We start from the raw sequence: 22575 nt of genomic DNA on the forward strand, positions 1-22575 counted from the left end.
AGCAAAACACTCCATTAACCAAATGCAGGGTATTCTTATTAATCAATAAAAGGTTCACTCTATTCTTTGTCTTCCTCGAACATTGTTTCCAGTTTATTATTGTGTATCTGTCTCTTATGTTTTTAGCAACACGCACGTGCCCACACACATGTACTAAAAGTGTTGAATTATAACCATGACACTAAAATTTTGGTATACAGTATAAAGGCACAAGCATGGATCACTAAGGGTGTGTTTAGGAGCTAGATTTTGACAGGGACGGGAGGGAAAATTTTTCATTTTCAATATATACCATCAAACTTGATGATATTTTAAAATAAAAGAAGCAAAATGATAGATTAACATAAAGTCAAGTCATGATCTTTTTAATTTATTTCCATAACCTCGTGTTCACTACAAAACCCCACTCCCAAACAAACCCTTATCAGTAAGGAAAAGGATACAATATACCAGTGGACAGAAAGAAATAACTTTGGTTTAGCAAACCATGACATAGATTTGAATGTGGCTAATCTCTCATAAAATCACCACGATCCCACGGTCGGCAGAGCGATCCCTGCAGTGCCATGGTCGCAGCTGAGGAGGACTGCTGTCCTCAGCAACTCACTCTCCAATTCAACTCCATTATCTGACTGTAAGGACGTTTCTTACTACTCCTGGTAACTGCACTCCAGATGAACTACAAACACAAACACATTAGTTATTAGTTATTTCTAATTCCCTATTTCCTACAAAATGAAAGTTACAAAAACCAAGAATAAAGCCAATTGTGAGTGCATGACAAACAAGCACACACGCCAAACACTTTAAATCTAACTCCAGAGCAAACAAATTACAAAACTAGCAAGAAGCAACACTAATAAGCAGTAACTACAATTTAGCAAATACGGTTACGCAATGTTATTCTAATGAAGATAGATATATACGCTTAACGTGATTCCATCGTGTTGTTATCAAATTTCATGGATTGCAACGGAGAACAAGATCGAAGAGAGAACCTGGAGGCTGAAGGGGTTTGGGGAGGATGGAAGAGCTTGTCCATGATGGAATGGAATCTCTTCTCAGAATCCTGGGCCATGTTATGCTATTTTTATTTTATTTTTTATTTCTTGAATTCAGATTTCAGAGCAACAGATAGGAACAGCAGCAACAGCAACAGCACAACAATGCAAACGCAAACGCAAACGCAAACGCAAACGCCCGTTTCAGTTTCGCATCGAGTAGAAAGAGTTTGTCAAAATAATGCCCAATTACGTCCAACATGGCGGCCTGAGATCCTATGGGGTGGATGTTGAACTTGCTTCGAAGACAGGTAGCAACTTGGGAGCTGGTTAGACTTGTTGAGGAATGGGAGAGGGAGTATGAGAGATGTCCTGGGACTAAAACGTGGCTGGAAGTGTAGGATTATTGTGAGAAACCCATCAAAACCGCCTCCAAAGTTGAAGCTGATTGCAAAACAAGGAAGCTGGAGATTGATCAAGAAGAAGTAGGAACTGATCCCAATGGGACAGAATTTGTATAGCTACAAAGGATTCACCAGAACTGGATGCATCCACTCTGGTAATTGGAAGAGTAATAGGAGGGATGGAGGTTGTGCAGAGGATCGGTCTGGTTAAAACTGTACAAGAGAATACAGGATCTCCATACTTTTAGGTGAGTAGAACAGACAGTACTTTATGCCATTTTATTTATAGAAATCGTGTATGATTTATTTGAAATTCTGAGATCTTGAGGCACGTTGTCTTTGTTTTCTACCCAATATGTCTGCTGCTATTTACAGTTGAACGTGTACCTTTGATATATTGCTAATTAACTGAAATTACAGGGTGGCAAAGCTAATAGGAGACAAGAGAGCTGTTGTAGCAGAAGAGGATTCAACCGCCCTTATCAAAGGTCATTGTTACAAACTGCGGTTTAATGGAGTAACACAAAATCGTATTCACTCCCTTTTCTAGTTGATTTCCTGTTGTACGTATTAGAGAACATATATCACATCATAACAATCTCCATTGTCATTCGACCCTATGTAACGTCTACCATTTGTATTACAAATGAGGAAAAAAATATTACAGCTGGGTTCCAGATGGCAAAGTAATCGTCAATCACAGGTATCAAGGTGCAACAAATTACTTGCTTTTGTTAGGAGCAGGATTGAACCCCATGTATCTTCAGTAAAAAGCAATTAAACCTTTGATACAACAATTACAAGGTTTTTAAATAGAATAATATGCCGCGAAAAAAAGACAGTATACACAACATCTAGCTGGAGGAAGGGAAGTGTTCTTTGATTAGGGACCCTCATATCCCCTGGGTTCAAGAGGTTATGTATTTTGGCCTGTAATATGAGTGGACTTTAATCTTTTTGTTGGTGGAGACATGAAAAGCTTTCTAATGGAACCTACAGGATCATCCACCTGCACATAAACATGCTATATGTAAGACACTGAACATCCCTTGGTAAATATTCCACAATCAATTAGGCATATGCAGATGTTCACAGACCTTGAAAGGAACAGTTTGATGCAACTACCAGAGTTGGCAAACATATCATGATAAAATTGAGACAATATGAAAGACTATAATTTCAGAATATCAGGCTTTCTGTTTTTCTATCAATAGTATAATCATTTATTCTCACTTCTGCATGATTATAGAAAGACTAATTTGAGTGACATGCTAACCTTGGGGTCTTGTTGAAAATAATTTAATCCATATATTTAGGGTTTTGGTTTTTGTCCAAGTACCAATCATAGTTTTGTCAATGAACGGATTGCATGTTATAAAAATAAGGCAGGGCACTCCAAGCACTCCTGCCCATGATGTTATCCAGTATCCACCCATTTTCTATGCTATATAATAACCATCAATGATTAAATAAGAGTAATATATCTGCAAGAAATACCTTAACAATGGGCATAGATGATGGAAGATCTATTTGGCGAATGTGGCAAATGATTTTTCTGATGATACAGAGCAGAAATGTTTGCTTCCACCAGGTTCCCCATCATTTATTGATGCAATCCAGGGCAGAAATGTCTATGCTGCCTGATTGACAAATTCCATTGCTTTATCGGACACTGGGGGATTCTTCAACTTCCCTGGGAAGCAAAGGGAAGAAGATTCAAAAACCTTCCATTTCTCTTATAATTTAAGTCATAATGAGGAAGTGAACTACACATGTCATGCTAAAACAGATAATGATACAACTGCCAATCAGAATGTAAGTCATACTCTAATTCACATTCAAACATTCAATGTTAATGATTTATCAATGAACCAACATAGTGCTTACCTAAACTATAAAGTACATTGTCCCTGCTAATAGGATTCTCTTCTCTGTCTTTGACCCCATAATTTTCAAGACTACCAACTTGGCCATCCAAAGTCTTGTGTGAAAACCGAAGGTGCTTCACCTTCTGTAGAGTCTTTCTGTGCAACAATATCTTTAGTTAATGTGCACTTCCAAACAAGTCATAGCAAGACTACTTATGATCAAGCATTTTGTTAGTGTTACTAATTTATGATAACCAAAACATAATAACTAGGCGCAATTTTTTTCTCTGATTATTTTATTTATGTCTATCCATTTGACAAATAAAAAATCTCTAACCTGAGAACTACTAGGATATCCTGCTGCTGAACTATTCAATTTATCAGCATCTGTGTGTTACAGGCATCTTATCTTAAGAGCAGATGATTGTCCCGCTAAAACATCTGAATCATGAAGACTAGATTGAGAGCCAGTTTCAAAATTTGATATCTCCCTGATTTCAGATGACACAGGAACAAGTTGTCCAATAAAAAGCTATAACAATATTATCAGTTTTTCTCCTGTAAATCTGATTGAATACCACCTCTGTCAACAAAAACATGATCCCTAAAATCAGAATCATAAGAAAGGCGAGCCCTTAAATTCTGACCAATAATAGGCAGAGATATATTGCTTTAAAGTTTTGCTTTGTTGGGGAGGACCCCTGCAATTGTCATATTTAGACTTGAAGAAGTATCCTTTGATGAATTTGCAACATCAGGCATGGTATTATTTTACACCCTGCCTATTTTCAAGATCAGCATTTTCACCGTTCACTTCAGCATATCCAACTAATTGATTGACTCCACGGGTCGCGGAACTGTACAGAATTGACCACAATCCAAGTGGCTCCACATAGGGAGCAATCTAATACTGCAGAATGGAGTCCATTTGTTTCCCCGATAGAATCCTTGGAACTTTCATCGTTTTCAAATGTCATTGGTTTCCAGCAGAATGGACAACTAGAATAGTTGTATTATTAAGAGACTGATCTGACATATCCTTCCAATCAACTACATAAGTGAGAGGACGTAGTTTCCAACCGCATAAACTTATAACTTTTGAGCCTGCAAAAATTAAAAGCACCCTTAATCATTATTTAAAAGAGGAGAACAAAGAAATGCTAATGTATACACCAATATGTCCTGAGGGGTAAAAAAGGAGAGATAATAAAATCTATTGATAAAGTACATTCATCAAATGCATTTAGCCATTTAGCGAAGAAAAAAAATTGACGATAAACCGTTATTTGTGCTGAAAAGTGAAGAACAAATATTTGGAGAAGACACATACAAACATCAGCCAAGTTTTCACCTTAATCATGGTTATCAAACTCATGAATTGATTTTAAGAAGTGAAAATGTGTTAACTCGCACACAATCATTTTTTTATTTAGACTTGATGAAATTGAGCAAACTCAGTCAGACTTGGTCAAATTGTAGATTTGAGCACAACTGCACACAAAGCCAAAAGACAGCACTCCATCTCCATTTTTTCATTCTTCTGCAACTAAGCCTCCACAAAAGACCCAGACCTATGACAAATGATGTAGCCTCCAACCAGCCTGACTGATTTGCAAAGTGCAACGAGCCTCGAATGAGTTTGCATCAACCTGAAAGGACTGTATGGCAGTGTTATGATCTGCCACTAACAACTCCAATGAATTGCACCAAACAAGTACCAATTTTGTGTGCAAGCACAAGGTACCACTGATAAAAAAAAAACCCTGTTGTGTGCAAAAAGTATGAAGTATACTCCATCGTGTGACTTACGTGTTGTGTCTAATCTCCAAAACAGCATGACCCAGTAGTAACAGCTGCAATTTGTGGGTTCTGTTTTTAACTCTGAAATTGTTTGTCTGGATTTTGCATGCACTTAAGTATATGTATAGTATTGTTACTCCACATTTTACAAAATATCGGAAATTGGTGGGTCAAGGTCCTCAACCAACATTACTTACAACACCGACTAAACAAAACTAGGGAAAATGCCCCCAGAATAGGTTTTCTTTTAATATGAGTTTACAAGTCTATAGACCCTCCATAAGTTTGCATACTCATGAGTTTGGCAACCTTGCTTCTTAAGTTCTAATTCATTTTGCAAATCAATAGTAGCTCAAGACAGATTCATTTTTGGCAAGCATCAACCAAATAAAGTAGCCGCTAAGGCCAATTTAGATGGTGAACCTAACACTCTTTTTAAGTAAATAATACTATCCCTCTATTTTGTTAACGTTATACAGTTAAGGGGTGACAGTGTAAAGTGTAGGGATAAAAAAGAGAGGAAAGTTTGTATAAATCTTACGAAATTTCAAAAGTATCAATATAATTTACTTACTTTTTTAATTAAGTCAGCATTTGCAGTAAAGAAAAATTAACTCAACATTTTATATTATCTTCTCGTCACATTGTAAGTTTCACACGAGCAGAATTAGTTTTTCGAGATTTATATTTTCTAAAATTATTTTTTTATTATGAACATATTATTTTTATATTTGAATTAAATTATTCATAACAATAAATAGAACTCATAACCTGATTTGATCTCCATATTTGCTTACACGTTTTTTTTTTCCTCAACTAATTCTATAAGCAATCTTCCTACATTAACATTATGTTTAGTTGTGAGGAGAGAAATAAAATGGATGAAAATAGAAAATAAATAATTAAATAAAAGAGAAATAGCATAAAAATAAAGTGAGATTTTCAATTTGTTAAGTTTAAAAGAAATAGGTGAAAATAAAATGATAAATTTATTGCAAAATACTAATATACTCTTATCAATATACAAGTATTTTTATCCAATACGAATAAGTTTTATTAGTAAAAAAAGAAGGGTAAAAACATAAATATACACTACATACCTTTACCAATGACAAATTTCAAATGTGGAATCCACCTCTACCCCAATTAAATCCCTCACAAATCAGCTCTACCAAGCCACTGAACAAACTTCCATTGTCGTCCATCGCCTCATAGTCACCATTGACAAATACAACGTTAGTTTCAACTAGTTAATTTCAATATGATGTTGCGCTTGCTTTTATTTCATTAGATTTGTTAGCTGATGTTTCTTGTGTTTCTCCAAAGATGATTGAGGTTCAATTCTCAATTTAGAAATGAAATCACCACTAAAGATATTACTTTACCTTTAAAATTGAATTATCTAGTGAGAGAAAAATTAATTAAATGTCAAATAAAAATACTAAATATCTCCTAATTATATCAAAAGAAAATTTGTGTGCACAAAGTATCTTTATTCCACTAGTATCAATCATTGTTATTACTAGTATATAATCAATTTAAAAATTAAATTAAATCCTATTTTATTTTAAGTGGTAACAAATCTTATTATTTTAAAAATATCACAATAATAATAGTAATAATTATAATTATACTATTATCTTGAAATTTAAATAAATCAAATGTTATTTTTATATTAATTTTTGGTTCATTAAAAAATATAATAAAGTGTTTTAAATTTATATAATTAAATGACTGAACTGCAGGAGTTAAAATGCTAGTTTTCCAATAAAATATTTCCATGTGAGGAGGTTTCGTGATATTTCCAATAAAATCTTTATACATTATTTTCTGCACATGAAAATGATTAATGGTGTGTAAAAGAAGTAAAAAAAAAAAGGTGGTAAAATAATTATAGAAAAAGTTAAACCAGGCATATTGAAGTTTTAGAAAGAGTAATTAAACCTAAATGACACAATGACTGCGAAGCGAAAAGCTGGAGCAAATGTGTGTATATTATTACTATATTTTCGGGACCTCCTCCGCATATTTGTTTCTCAATATCTAAAGGGAACCACGAAAATTAGTGTACCTAAAATTATGACATGAAATGAAACAAATAAATGGCTGCCATACAACATATTTCTTATCCATGAAAACCTCCTAAGTATCTATTGTTCTTGCTTATTTCGTTTTCTTTTCTAAATCTCATGATCTCCCTATACATGAAACGGAGCAGCCGATGCAGACACTAACATAAACCAATCCCCAAATAGTGCCAAGTACCACAACGCAGAAATGCTGCAAAACCCAAGAGTATTGCGATATTCCGCTCAGCCATTCAATCCTCCAACTCGCACGGCAGCATCATCACTTTCTCCATTCCAATTAATACCCACTTCTCCATCTTTTCCAATCCTCAAACAGCAATGCAGATTCTCACGTAGAGAGCTCACAATCTTTAGCAACTCTTGCTTGCTACTACTCTTGGGTTCTCAGGCAGTGGATGGATCCAGAGCAAGAGCAGAAGAAGACGTTGGTAACACAAGTAACATTGATCAACTAGAAGAGAATCTGGCTTTTGCTGAAGAAGATGCTGCTAACATAAGCAGCAGTGATCAACCAGAAGAGGATTTGACTTTGGCAGAAGATGATGTTGGTAACACAAGGAACAGTGATCAACCAGAAGAGAATCTGACTTTAGCAGAAGATGTTGCTAACACAGGTAGTGATAAACCAGAAGAGAATGTGGCTACCACTCCCAGCTGCACTGAAAGAAAACCTACCAAACAAGCATTCTTAGACGTATCTATTGACGGCGAACCTGTTGGTCGCATTACTATAGGGCTCTATGGAGATGATGTTCCTGCAGGAGTTGACAGGTTTAGTAAGATTGCAAGCGGAGCTGCTGGCATTAGCTACAGAAGAAAGGAGTTTGTCAAAATAATGCCCAATTACGTCCAACATGGCGGCCTGAGATCCTATGGGGTGGATGTTGAACTTGCTTCGAAGACAGGTAGCAACTTGGGAGCTGGTAGACTTGTTGAGGAATGGGAGAGGGAGTATGAGAGATGTCCTGGGACTAAAAACGTGGCTGGAAGTGTAGGGATTATTGTGAGAAACCCATCAAAACCGCCTCCAAAGTTGAAGCTGATTGCAAAACAAGGGAAGCTGGAGATTGATCAAGAAGAAGTAGGAACTGATCCCAATGGGACAGAATTTGTCATAGCTACAAAGGATTCACCAGAACTGGATGCATCCACTCTGGTAATTGGAAGAGTAATAGGAGGGATGGAGGTTGTGCAGAGGATCGGTCTGGTTAAAACTGTACAAGAGAATACAGGATCTCCATACTTTAGGTGAGTAGAACAGACAGTACTTTATGCCATTTTATTTATAGAAATCGTGTATGATTTATTTGAAATTCTGAGATCTTGAGGCACGTTGTCTTTGTTTTCTACCCAATATGTCTGCTGCTATTTACAGTTGAACGTGTACCTTTGATATATTGCTAATTATACTGAAATTACAGGGTGGCAAAGCTAATAGGAGACAAGAGAGCTGTTGTAGCAGAAAGAGGATTCAACCGCCCTTATTCAAAGGTCATTGTTACAAACTGCGGTTTAATGGAGTAACACAAAATCGTATTCACTCCCTTTTCTAGTTGATTTCCTGTGTACGTATTAGAGAACATATATCACATTCATAACAATCTCCATTGTCATTCGACCCTATGTAACGTCTACCATTTGTATTACAAATGAGGAAAAAAATATTACAGCTGGGTTCCAGATGGCAAAGTAATCGTCAATCACAGGTATCAAGGTGCAACAAATTACTTGCTTTTGTTAGGAGCAGGATTGAACCCCATGTATCTTCAGTAAAAAAGCAATTAAACCTTTGATACAACAATTACAAGGTTTTTAAATAGAATAATATGCCGCGAAAAAAGACAGTATACACAACATCTAGCTGGAGGAAGGGGAAGTGTTCTTTGATTAGGGACCCATCATATCCCCTGGGTTCAAGAGGTTATGTATTTTGGCCTGTAATATGAGTGGACTTTAATCTTTTTGTTGGTGGAGACATGAAAAGCTTTCTAATGGAACCTACAGGATCATCCACCTGCACATAAACATGCTATATGTAAGACACTGAACATCCCTTGGTAAATATTCCACAATCAATTAGGCATATGCAGATGTTCACAGACCTTGAAAGGAACAGTTTGATGCAACTACCAGAGTTGGCAAACATATCATGATAAAATTGAGACAATATGAAAGACTATAATTTCAGAATATCAGGCTTTCTGTCTTTTCTATCAATAGTATAATCATTTATTCTCACTTCTGCATGATTATAGAAAAGACTAATTTGAGTGACATGCTAACCTTGGGGTCTTGTTGAATAATTTAATCCCATATATTTAGGGTTTTGGTTTTTGTCCAAGTACCAATCATAGTTTTGTCAATGAACGGATTGCATGTTATAAAAATAAGGCAGGGGCACTCCAAGCACTCCTGCCCATGATGTTATCCAGTATCCACCCATTTTCTATGCTATATAATAACCATCCAATGATTAAATAAGAGTAATAATATCTGCAAGAAATACCTTAACAATGGGCATAGATGATGGAGATCTATTTGGCGAATGTGGCAAATGATTTTTCTGATGATACAGAGCAGATAATGTTTGCTTCCACCCAGGTTCCCCATCATTTATTGATGCAATCCAGGGGCAGAAATGTCTATGCTGCCTGATTGGATCAAATTCCATTGCTTTATCGGACACTGGGGGATTCTTCAACTTCCCTGGAAAGCAAAGGGAAGAAGATTCAAAAACCTTCCATTTCTCTTATAATTTAAGTCATAATGAGAAGTGAACTACACATTGTCATGCTAAAACAGATAATGATACAACTGCCAATCAGAATGTAAGTCATACTCTAATTCACATTCAAACATTCAATGTTAATGATTTATCAATGAACCATAACATAGTGCTTACCTAAACTATAAAGTACATTGTCCCTGCTAATAGGATTCTCTTCTCTGTCTTTGACCCCATAATTTTCAAGACTACCAACTTGGCCATCCAAAGTCTTGTGTGAAACCGAAGGTGCTTCACCTTCTGTAGAGTCTTTCTGTGCAACAATATCTTTAGTTAATGTGCACTTCCAAACAAGTCATAGCAAGACTACTTATGATCAAGCATTTTGTTAGTGTTACTAATTTATGATAACCAAACACAATAATAACTAGGCCGCAATTTTTTTCTCTGATTATTTTATTTATGTCTATCCATTTGACAAATAAAAAATCTCTAACCTGAGAACTACTAGGATATCCTGCTGCTGAACTATTCAATTTATCAGCATCTGTGTGTACAGGCATCTTATCCTTAAGAGCAGATGATTGTCCCGCTAAAACATCTGAATCATGAAGACTAGATTGAGAGCCAGTTTCAAAATTTGATATCTCCCTGATTTCAGATGACACAGGAACAAGTTGTCCAATAAAAGCATTAACAATATTATCAGTTTTCTCCTGTAAATCTGATTGAATACCACCTCTGTCAACAAAAACATGATCCCTAAAATCAGAATCATAAGAAAGGCGAGCCCTTAAATTCTGACCAATAATAGGCAGAGATATTATTGCTTTAAAGTTTTGCTTTGTTGGGGGAGGACCCCCTGCAATTGTCATATTTAGACTTGAAGAAGTATCCTTTGATGAATTTGCAACATCAGGCATGGTATTATTTACACCCTGCCTATTTTCAAGATCAGCATTTTCACCGTTCACTTCAGCATATCCAACTAATCTGATTGACTCCACGGGTCGCGGAACTGTACAGAATGCCCACAATCCAATAGTGGCTCCACATAGGGAGCAATCTAATACTGCAGAATTGGGATCCATTTGTTCCCCGATAGAATCCTTGGAACTTTCATCTGTTTTCAAATGTTCATTGGTTCCAGCAGAATGGACAACTAGATTAGTTGTATTATTAAGAGACTGATCTGACATATCCTTCCAATCAACTACATAAGGTAGAGGACGTAGTTTCCAACCGCATAAACTTATAAGCTTTTGAGCCTGCAAAAATTAAAAGCACCCTTAATCATTATTTAAAAGAGGAGAACAAAGAAATGCTAATGTATACACCAATATGTCCTGAGGGGTAAAAAGGGAGAGATAATGAAAATCTATTGATATAAGTACATTCATCAAATGCATTTAGCCATTTAGCGAAGAAAAAAAATTGACGATAAACCGTTATTTGTGCTGAAAAGTGAAGAACAAATATTTGGAGAAGACACATACAAACATCAGCCAAGTTTTCACCTTAATCATGGTTATCAAACTCATGAATTGACTTTTAAGAAGTGAAAAATGTGTTAACTCGCACACAATCATTTTTATTTAGACTTGATGAAATTGAGCAAACTCAGTCAGACTTGGTCAAAATTGTGAATTTGAGCACAACTGCACACAAAGCCAAAATGACAGCACTCCATCTCCATTTTTTCATTCTTCTGCAACTAAGCCTCCACAAAAGACCCAGACCTATGACAATTGATGTAGCCTCCAACCAGCCTGACTGATTTGCAAAGTGCAACGAGCCTCGAATGAGTTTGCATCAACCTGAAAGGACTGTATGGCAGTGTATGATCTGCCACTAACAACTCCAATGAATTGCACCAAACAAGGTACCAATTTCTTGTGTGCAAGCACAAGGTACCACTTGATAAAAAAAAAACCCTGTTGTGTGCAAAAAGTATAGAGTATACTCCATCGTGTGACTTACGTGTTGTGTCTAATCTCCAAAACAGCATGACCCAGTAGTAACAGCTGCAATTTGTGGGTTCTGTTTTAACTCTGAAATTGTTTGTCTGGATTTTGCATGCACTTAAGTATATTGTATAGTATTGTTACTCCACATTTTACAAAATATCGGAAATTGGTGGGTCAAGGTCCTCAACCAACATTACTACAACACCGACTAACAAAACTAGGGAAAATGCCCCCAGAAATAGGTTTTCTTTTAATATGAGTTTACAAGTCTATAGACCCTCCATAAGTTTGCATACTCATGAGTTTGGCAACCTTGCTTCTAAGTTCTAATTCATTTGCAAATCAATAGTAGCTCAAGACAGATTCATTTTTGGCAAGCATCAACCAATAAAGTAGCCGCTAAGGCCAAAAAAGACATGAAGAATCTCCTAAGAATGTTATTGAAATGCAATAAGACAGCAAGCAAACATAGAAAATTACAATGGACAAATTCTACATGCCAAACAAGAGTCATGTTCATTCAGCAGTAAAAATAATGATCGTAAAACAAGATCAATATAGAGATTCCAGGTCACATATCAATAACTGAAGAAAATGTTGCCATACTGATACAGAAAATAAGAATTTTAAACTTACTAGAAAATCAGTTATTACCTGATAATACAATTTCAGTTCCTCCTGACTACTAACATCCCCAATCCCAGAATTTTCAGCAGATCCATTTCCATATTCCAGCATTAAAGATTGTCCAAGAAAGTCTTCCAGAAGTGTGCTTTGGCTTTGCATGTAGTCTATTGCTGAAGGCGAAATACGTGGAAGAGCTGATAGTTGCAAGAGAGCAAAACAGTGTTCTCTGAAATTGTCAACTAATACTGGAGGAGTTGCAGGAGGAAATCGTGCCAGTGTTTCATCGCAGGCATTATCAATCCATGGGCAAAGTAATTTATGTCCATTATCCAACTTTAAGCTAAAGACCAATGCTGCCTTCTCCACTGAATAGAAGACATCTAATTAGAAAATTCATATAATTGAATGTTTCTGTGAACAGTATAATCACTGAGAACAACATACCCTGTTGCTGATTCCAAGATGCTGGAGTAGAGAAAAGAAGACGTGCCCCACATGCTTCACAAGATATGGTGTCAATATCCACATTGATCCAACCTCTACTAGCACAATTTACAGCACTAACTACCTGTATATGTAAGTATCAGAAATCAAATGATATGCCGTGAAATTTGAGGGAAACAGAGTGGGGAAAGGTGGCAAAAGGAGGTCGGCAGTAGACCAAAGTTTATTAATTAGACAGCTGAATCATTATTGACGAAGGATAAGTTTTTACTTCAACAGAACTAGTGTCAAAGAAGAAAGCTTCTTGCCTCATGGTCGGCAGTAGACCATGAGGCAAGAAGCTTTCTTTACCAAAGGAGATGCTATATTCCTTGCCAGATATTGTCAAAGAAGAATAAGTTTTTACTTCAACAGAACTAGTGTCATTCTAAAATAAAATAAAATAAAATAGCAAAAAGCCAAATAGAATTTAGTTTTTCACCCTTCAGCAATAGCTTATGTATAAATAAAAGGATTAACAAATCGTATAAGGCATCACGTGTTCTTGCTTCATTACCACAAAGTGTTCCTTATCAAAAATCCCCGGATAGTTTGTTAATGGAGCAAAACACTCCATTAACCAAATGCAGGGTATTCTTATTAATCAATAAAAGGTTCACTCTATTCTTTGTCTTCCTCGAACATTGTTTCCAGTTTATTATTGTGTATCTGTCTCTTATGTTTTTAGCAACACGCACGTGCCCACACACATGTACTAAAAGTGTTGAATTATAACCATGACACTAAAATTTTGGTATACAGTAATAAAGGCACAAGCATGGATTCACTAAGGGTGTGTTTAGGAGCTAGATTTTGACAGGGACGGGAGGGAAAATTTTTCATTTTCAATATATACCATCAAACTTGATGATATTTTAAAATAAAAGAAGCAAAATGATAGATTAACATAAAGTCAAAGTCATGATCTTTTTAATTTATTTCCATAACCTCGTGTTTCACTACAAAACCCCACTCCCAAACAAACCCTTATCAGTAAGGAAAAGGATACAATATACCAGTGGACAGAAAGAAATAACCTTTGGTTTAGCAAACCATGACATAGATTTGAATGTGGCTAATCTCCTCATAAAATCACCACGATCCCACGGTCGGCAGAGCGATCCCTGCAGTGCCATGGTCGCAGCTGAGGAGGACTGCTGTCCCTCAGCAACGTCACCTCTCCAATTCAACTCCATTATCCCTGACTGGTAAGGACGTTTCTTACTACTCCCTGGTAACTGCACTCCAGATGAACTACAAACACAAACACATTAGTTATTAGTTATTTCTAATCCCTATTTCCTACAAAATGAAAAGTTACAAAAACCAAGAATAAAGCCAATTGTGAGTGCATGACAAACAAGCACACACGCCAAACACTTTAAATCTAACTCCAGAGCAAACAAATTAACAAAACTAGCAAGAAGCAACACTAATAAGCAGTAACTACAATTTAGCAAAATACGGTTACGCAATGTTATTCTAATGAAGATAGATATATACGCTTAACGTGATTCCCATCGTGTTGTTATCAAATTTCATGGATTGCAAACGGAGAACAAGATCGAAGAGAGAACCTGGAGGCTGAAGGGGGTTTGGGAGGATGGAAGAGCTTGTCCATGATGGAATGGAATCTCTTCTCAGAATCCTGGGCCATGTTATGCTATTTTATTTTATTTTTTATTTCTTGAATTCAGATTTCAGAGCAACAGATAGGAACAGCAGCAACAGCAACAGCAACAACAATGCAAACGCAAACGCAAACGCAAACGCAAACGCCCGTTTCAGTTTCGCATCGAGTGCGTTCTGTCTGTTTCAGTTGCGTTTGCCTAAAGTACGGTGATTTCCGGACTCGCCTTCCTGCGTCAAATTTAAGGCCCTGTTTGGATTGTGCCTTTGCTTTAGCCTTTAGCAATTAGTAGCATTTAGCAGGAACTGATGTATGTATCAGAAACGTTGGATTCGCGTCGGACGAATAGGGCAGGCCTGTTAAATTGGGTTGAGCTGGGCTCTACTCCTTTTATCGTAGGCCCATGCTCTACACACTTTTTTTCTGAATAATTTTTTTTAAGGATATTAGTTTATATAATCATTATAATGTAGTCATATTCTAATATATTACAGAAAAAATATTTTAAAGGTAAAATTTTACATTATGAAAATTATTTTTTGTAAGGTAATTTATGGAGACTAATTTTCGTAATGTATAAAAAAATTACATTATGAAAAACTAATTTTCATAATGTATTATACATAACTACATTATGAATATGGGTTTTTGTATGGTTTTTTATTTTAAAAAAAGTGAGTTTACGGTGAAAGAAAAAAGAAGAAGATATTTTTGGGAATATAAGGGGGCATTTACTTACAATTTTATTTTCTATTTTCATTTAATATTTTTACTTTTTAATTATAAAACTGTCACATTATTTTCAATTTGTTTTCTTTTTTTATACGTTCCAATTTGTTTTCTATTTTCAAAGACTTGTAAAGGAAATAGAGAAAACAAAAAAAAGTTATTTTTAGTGTTTCGTGTACAAAACTTTAAAAATAGGAAACAAAATGAAAACCATGTAATAATTTTGTAATTAAAAAATGAAAATAGAAAATAAAATAAAAATAAAAACAAAATTACAAGTAAACGCCCTCTAAAAAACGAGGTTGTGAAAAAGCAAAATAGGAATATAAATAGCGTGAACCTTTATCTTATTTAACCATTATTTACTGACGACTATTACTTTGTACATTTCTGTGTTTTTATATATAAAAAAATTACAAACTAATTTTTAGAATTTACTTTTGTTAATTGGTACATGCTCCATAATTTAGTTTTAAAATTTATTGTTGAGAATTTGGGAAAGCATTGAAATTTAATTTCCAAAACAATATTGGTAGTGTTTCAAAAACAAATTTATAGAATATGTTTGTTGAATGTTTTTATATTCCGAAATGTATTATATTGGATTTTAGAGCTTAATTTTAAGAACATATAAGAATATTTAAGTACTTCGAGAATTATAGTGATATTTTAAGAATTGTAATAATATTGCCCAAATAATAATATTGAAAAAAAGTCAACATAAATATTGAGTCAACACAAATGGTTGAATAACGGGGAGAGAGTCAATACAAATATTGTGTACACTTAGAACAAGTAATACTAAAAGAAAAACTCAGGTAGTGTAAGAAGTCATCTTTCTCCACATAAAAGACCTTCCCCACTCCCACTTCGTGTTATGTACAATGTCTTTTGTACAAATGTCAAGTGCTAATGTCTTCGATGATCATTCACCTATTAAGGTTTGACCATAATATCTTTGTAATATTCTTAAACTTTTTCACAAATAATAAAAAATCATATTAAGTACCATATCAATATTCCAAACATTAGTTTCTAGAATGTATTAAGTACATTTCGGCATTTAATTTATGGAATAACCTAAAAAGTAAAAAATATATATATATATATGGAATGCTTATCGTCGTGCCTAAATGCGAATAATGAAATGAAAGGGGTAATAAAAACTATCTATGATGTCAGAAAGGGAAGAAACTACGTGAAAAAGAATATTAATGGGAAAATAAGATTAGTGTTTCCCAAAATTTCGAAAGCGAAGATGATTTTTATAATAAAAAAATGTTTATAGGGGACAAGAAAGAAACGAGAATATTATGAGAAAAAAAATATAAAATAGGGAAAAGGTGTATAAGGAGTGAATCACCATTTTAATCGTTGAAGTTGCAGCGTGAAGGCAGTTTAGCCTCTAAAAAATATTAAAATGTTAAGATAATCCCTAAAATTGTAAATCGTCAATCAAGTTATATCTTTCACTAATCTCAATTAATTAAGGACAACAAAAACTCTCACATGTTACTTAAAGCACCATACTGCCTTCCATGTGCCTAAACTAAAATAACAGTTCAAATTCATGACTTTCACAATGCACAAAGAGTTCGTTGCTATAATGAAAAAAAAAACGGTCTATAATGAAAAAAAATGATCAAGATTTTTTTAAATAAAAAATTCGAACACATATATTTACTTTGTTTGCCTTCTTGTTTTTCTTATGTTTCTAGAGGTACATATTAACCTCCCTTCAAAATTTATTAAATTGGCTTTGACATTTTCTAATTTTTTAGACGTCTCATTGGGTTGTTTAAATTAGTTTAGCCAAGTATGAATATGATTTTAATTTTTTAGGTTTTTTTTAGATTCCTTTTATCTAATTTTTTACTATCATTGTTTTGAAAGTACAAGTTATCAATTGTTGAAAGGCTTGTCAAGTATGTTATGTATAACATCCCCCCAAAATAGGTTAATAGTAACAACAATAGGGTATAAGAAACTAAGTGTTCTGCATATTATAAGGTTTTACTCTATAATCAATAAGGTTAGTGGGCCAGATATAAGTACATGGGAGTAATCCCATTAGGCCCAATAATCAAGACATTAAAGAATAGATCAAAACATACAATAAAGTCATGATTCTTCTCGGGATGAGATTTTTTAACAATGGAACATGATTTGGTTGGATGTGTTGTAGAGGGGAAATACGCTTTGGTGAAAAAGACATTATTTTGGAAATAAATAAAAAAATTACCTACTGTACGTGGGCGGTGAAAATAACAATTGTGAGGGTTGGAATAACAACTCCCAAGCGCAGGAGAGAGCATGAAACTAAACCCTAATTTCTACCCATATAAATACAAGTTAACCACTTGTAGTGTAGTTGCAAACAAGTATCTGGTGTTTTGATTTACTGCATCTTTTTAATCAAGGAAATCACGGTTGAGTGTGAAGGAGAGAAAGTGGCTTCAGATTTCCGGGTTTTCCTTCTCCACTGTGTTTCCTTGGTTAAAGATATGTGCTGGATCATAGGTTATACGTTGGCTTTACAATAATAATTTCTCTTTCTCCCTTTTCGTTGTTCTGTATTCCGATCTAATGTTGTTGCTATGTTCATTTGATTTTAGTTTGTTGCGCATAAACTATAATTAATGTTTTTTTGTTTTGTTTTAGTGTTTGAAACTCGCTGGAGGTCCTTGATCGGGGATCCACTTCAGTTTCTTTTTACTTTTCGTTTTATTTCGGTTACTTGTAACTGGAGACAAATTGTTGTTCTCTGTTTAGGGTTTACACATTCGATTCGGGGAAGTTTTTTATTCTGAATCTCGCCTAAGATTTAATCTCCAATTTCTAAATTGTCTTTTTTTTTCCTTCTATTTATTACAAACAAATTTCTTGTTTACACAGATTCAAATAGGGTAGTTCTTTGAAATTTGAAACTCGTGTGGGGTTTAATCTCACACATTGTCATTTTGTTTACGTGTTTTGTTTCGGGTAGTCCTTTCTAATCTCAAACTCGCCTACAATTAGAATTTCTTGATTTTGTATCTTTTTATTTATTAGAAAAATTTAAAGAATGATGAGTTAAACATATTTTTTTTTGGGTTAAATTACTCGTTTAATTCTTATAATTTTATCATTTTTATTTTTTTAGTTTTTAAAATTTGAATTTTTTTTTCAATTTAATTTTTTTTAATTTCTGTAATTTTAAAAGTGATCTTTTTATTTTTATAGTTTTGTTACAGGAAATTATAGGGGACAAAAAAAATATTTTTATGTAAATTATAGGAACTAACAATATTATTTTTAAATTTTAGGGATTAAAAAGATAAAATGTACTAATTTTATTATAAGTAGTAAAGATTAAAATAAAAATTCAACTGTGAATCTACATAGACTTGTAAATTTAATTATTAAGCAATAAAAAGAAAGAAATAAAAAGTTTTTAAGTGTCAAATTTAGAATAATGCAAAAAAAAAATAACAAGAAATATAAACAATAATTCAATGTTGATGAAACTTTTTTTTTTACCTTCATCTACTGGATTCTAAGAATGAAAGAAAGGCCTGAATGATTAGTCATAATTAAGGATGAAAGAAATGAAAAAAAGGCCTGAATGATTTGTAATAATTAAGGATGAAAGAATTGTCAATTGTCCAATTCTTTCAAATTTTTTAAGATTTTTTTTTTATAGTTTTTGTATCAATTTTTTTTTTAAAATACAATATTTTTCTTTTGAATTTTGTCAATAAAAAATTACAAACATATTAATTTTTTTATTATTTTCTTAAAAATAATAATAAAAAAAAAATTATACTCATTTATTAATTAAAATTGACTATCAAATTAACTCATATTATATTTATAATGTATTTTTGGTTAGGGAAATGATTCTTAGATAAGCATTACGAAAAGCAGTTATTTTTTATTCCAGTTTTTGTTTGCTTTTCAAAAGAAGGATGTGTATCTGATTTGTTAGTTATTTCAAATCATTTGGTACAATTTGAGTATTGAAGCAGGAACTCAAGACTATGATAAAACCATATTGTGAAAAGCATTAGTTCTAATTTACTTGTATCTGTTCCTGAAGTTTTGTTTTCCCCTCATTACTGCTATGCGTAGACATCTTATTTCACATATCATTGATTCAGGCAAGGGCTGGAACCATCCTCATCCTCCCAGTGATGGTGACTTCGTTGCAGAAGGTTCTGTGTAGCCAAATGCAGATCATCATAAAAAATTTATACACGAAAAGATTGTGATTCTTAAAGTTGTGTTCTTTAGGGTGTTTTATGGTTAATTAGAAAATAACAAATTGGTCGAGTGTCAGTTTTTTTATTTATAAAAATGCATGTATTCAGCTAGAGTCACTGTAATGTTTACAAGCTCAGGTGTTGCTGAAAGGGATTTTAGTCTCTGGAAATGAATTATTGAAGATTCATTGTTCATTCTTCAATTCTATTGCAATATCATTCCCCTGTTAATAAATTGGTTGTTACTAGTGGCAGATGACTTTTTGATGCCTAAATAAAACCAAGTTCATTTTGTTTTGAAAAGAACTGGATAAGTGCATAGGAATATACTGTTGATACCCCCTCAAATATACTACTAGTACATAAATTTTGCCGTGGCTTATTATTATTGTCTATTGATTACACGAAATTAGAACCTATTTAGAAAGAAATTAACTGAAATATCTTAAAGCAATTAAAGCACGAATAACCCATTAAAATCTTCTGCAAAAGATGAATGTGTTGAATTCACAAATCAGTGAGTGCTATTTATGTGTCTCACTATCCTGTTACTTGTACTGTATTTCCTCCTTGCATGACATGTGTGGACTCTCAATGGTATATCAAAGTTCACCAACTTAATTTTCAGCTACAACTACAAGCCTACACTGAGTTTTAGTTATTTTGGGGCTCTTGCAATATCTGAGTTTCCTATGTAAAAGCTCTCGAATTCAATGTAAAAGGAGTTAAGGGAGTATTTGATTTGCACAATCAAATAACATTAATCCTATAACTTCTTCTTCACTAATTAATTAATTTTTTTTTTTTTGAGAAAGTAGGATAATTACAAATCAATTTGAGCACAAATAGAATGTAAAATACATCTGGATCCATGGAGGACAATGTATATATTGGAAGTGCACTAGCTCTCTTTGATTTGTACTGTACTTAGGATTTGTAGAAGCCATGAAGTGCTGTAAGGTGACTAGTGAATTTGATTTGAATGGCAGGTACAGTGAATTATCCACTATTAACCGACGCCATTAATCAGGCCAACAAGAGATCTTTATGCACGTACACTCCACATCTGGATTTAATCAATTTCTGTTTTGTAACTTCTATGTTCTACACTTGACACGAAATTTTCCTTTTGGTTCCCTTCTAAATGTGTTTTTGATTCTAGCTTCTGGCAAATATAGCATTCAACATAAGGAGAATTGCTGTAAACATTGAAAAAAAAACATGGAATCATATGCAATATCGAGAATTGAAGGAAGTATTAGTGTAATTTGCTTTATTATAAAAAGATAATAATCGTTAGTTTTTTAAGTAGATAATGGTTGTTCTGTGATAAATGATAATGATGGCAATGCTGGCAAGTGAACATACTCCTACTTGCTAGACAATTAAGTATAGTCGTCATTTGCCAGCATCAATGAAGTTTGATGTGTGTGTTCAAAAGATTATGTATAAATTACATTGTAAAATGTTTGGCAATATTCAAGCAATAACTGTTTTCTCAAGTGTCTCGTCTTCTTTAGTTTCACTAGCCGCTTAAATAAAGAATGGATATTGCATTCTTAAGGCAAATTAAAAAAAAAATATTGTGTAAATCATAAGAAAGATCATGAATAAAATATTTTTTGTCTTTTAATAAAAATATTTATGTTTTAAGTTCCTTAATTAATATCTTTAAATCACTTTATCATAAAGAATAAATTACATTGCTCAGTCATTTTTTTTTCTATTAAAAAATATAACAATTTATTGTGCAATCTTCTCTATCTCTCTATTTGTTACATACCATTAATTATATTTATCAATTTCTTGTTCTTTGTATCATAACACTGAAATATCTAAACAAAGAGTACACTACATTTCCCAATTATTTTCTCTTTTTTACTCTCAAATAAATAATATTGTCAGAGTTGTGTGATGGGAGGAAAAGAAAATGTTAAATTTAAATAAATGTCAACTGATATGATAAAAGGAAATTTCGATAACAAGACTCTTTTTTTACATTGGGTGTACACTTTTCTCAATTTCTCTATTACCTTAACAACATATTGTTAATCACATTTAGCATTTTTTTTGTTCTCCCAAAGCCCCTACACTAGTTAGTATTTTTTTTTCAACAAGAGCTTTTTTCATTAAAAAAGGCCATACCCTTTTACATGTGCCTCTGAAACCGATCTTTTGATATGAAAACTGATGGCGAGGGAGAAGCCTTATTCCTAGTCTTGGATGAAGGGAGCTTGAAAAGGACTTTGGACGGTGACTGTGAGCTGGCTAGCAGGTGCATGCTGATGCAGTAAGTACTCAGTTTCTGTTTTAGCCCTTTCCTATGCCATAGGGTGGTCCAAACTTGTATTTGCAAATTGCAACATCACTTACAGAACCATTTCCATTTTATAGCTCTCCGTACTCAGTAAGGTCACTGACCCTTTAATTTACGAAATTTTGCTTCTAAGCATGTAATTTTCTAAATGAAAAAAAGACTTTAATTTAATTCAAAATATATTATGATTTTAATTTATTAAAACTTAAACAACTATAGCTTTACTATTTATTTTAGGAATGAACTCACCAAGTATTCATCATTATTATTTTTATTTGATAATATCTGTTATAATATTCTCATTATTTTCTCAATGATATAAAAAAATATCCTCATAAGTTTAATACTTCAGTCACATCAGTGAGGTACATAAGTATTCATTGATGGGCAGTTTAGTAATAAATGTTTAGTTGCTGAATAAAAAAGAAAAGAAAAGTAAAATTTCACACAAAAACGAATGGTCAAATGTGGGGTGATTTGTTAGTTGTAATACTTATTTGATGAACCTTTTAGAATTACACATTAGAATAAAGAGTTGCTGAAGTTGGATAAAGTGCGAATCGACTATTGAGAAATATATGTATAACGTTGCAAGACATAAAAATCAAGGCAAAATATGGATAAGCAACTCTAGTGAATTGCACCATTAAAAATACTTTTCGTTGCTAATAAAATGTTTAACCACTTATCATA

The 22575-nt window shown here is 33.5% G+C and overlaps 2 protein-coding genes and 1 pseudogene across 3 annotated transcripts; 2 read left to right on the top strand and 1 right to left on the bottom strand.

Annotated features, from left to right (window-relative positions):
• Positions 1–1242: 1242 nt before the first annotated feature.
• On the top strand, positions 1243–1960 carry LOC114413772 (annotated as a pseudogene).
• A 5219-nt stretch (positions 1961–7179) lies between these two features.
• LOC114411747 (peptidyl-prolyl cis-trans isomerase CYP26-2, chloroplastic-like) lies at positions 7180–8843 on the top strand. Its single transcript, XM_028375428.1, has 2 exons — positions 7180–8411; positions 8585–8843. Exons 1-2 carry the CDS (start codon positions 7351–7353, stop codon positions 8685–8687), a joined length of 1164 nt encoding a protein of 387 aa, XP_028231229.1. The 5' UTR covers positions 7180–7350; the 3' UTR covers positions 8688–8843.
• On the bottom strand, positions 8777–14898 carry LOC114411745. 2 transcript variants are annotated; one of them, XM_028375426.1, is made up of 8 exons: positions 14543–14898; positions 14003–14219; positions 12927–13050; positions 12510–12847; positions 10386–11156; positions 10066–10201; positions 9670–9869; positions 8777–9177 (listed from the first exon to the last, which is right to left on the bottom strand). In XM_028375426.1, exons 1-8 carry the CDS (start codon positions 14620–14622, stop codon positions 9085–9087), a joined length of 1959 nt encoding a protein of 652 aa, XP_028231227.1. In that variant the 5' UTR covers positions 14623–14898; the 3' UTR covers positions 8777–9084. The 2 variants fall into 2 exon arrangements, with proteins under 2 accessions (XP_028231227.1, XP_028231228.1); XM_028375427.1 differs by having other exon boundaries at positions 14469–14560.
• Positions 14899–22575: the final 7677 nt, after the last annotated feature.

This window comes from Glycine soja, chromosome 5 (genome assembly GCF_004193775.1).
Source record: "Glycine soja cultivar W05 chromosome 5, ASM419377v2, whole genome shotgun sequence".
In the NCBI taxonomy this organism is placed as follows: domain Eukaryota; kingdom Viridiplantae; phylum Streptophyta; class Magnoliopsida; order Fabales; family Fabaceae; genus Glycine; species Glycine soja.

Excerpts from the sequence above, each read along its gene's own strand:
- LOC114411747 (XM_028375428.1), top strand. The coding sequence starts at position 7,351 with ATGCTGCAAAACCCAAGAGTATTGCGATATTCCGCTCAGCCATTCAAT. Across the intron at positions 8,412-8,584 it reads ACAGGATCTCCATACTTTAG|GGTGGCAAAGCTAATAGGAG; the intron begins GTGAGTAGAACA and ends CTGAAATTACAG.
- LOC114411745 (XM_028375426.1), bottom strand. The coding sequence starts at position 14,622 with ATGGCCCAGGATTCTGAGAAGAGATTCCATTCCATCATGGACAAGCTC. Across the intron at positions 13,051-14,002 it reads CATGGTTTGCTAAACCAAAG|GTAGTTAGTGCTGTAAATTG; the intron begins GTTATTTCTTTC and ends TTACATATACAG. Across the intron at positions 9,870-10,065 it reads CAATGTACTTTATAGTTTAG|GGAAGTTGAAGAATCCCCCA; the intron begins GTAAGCACTATG and ends TTTGCTTTCCAG.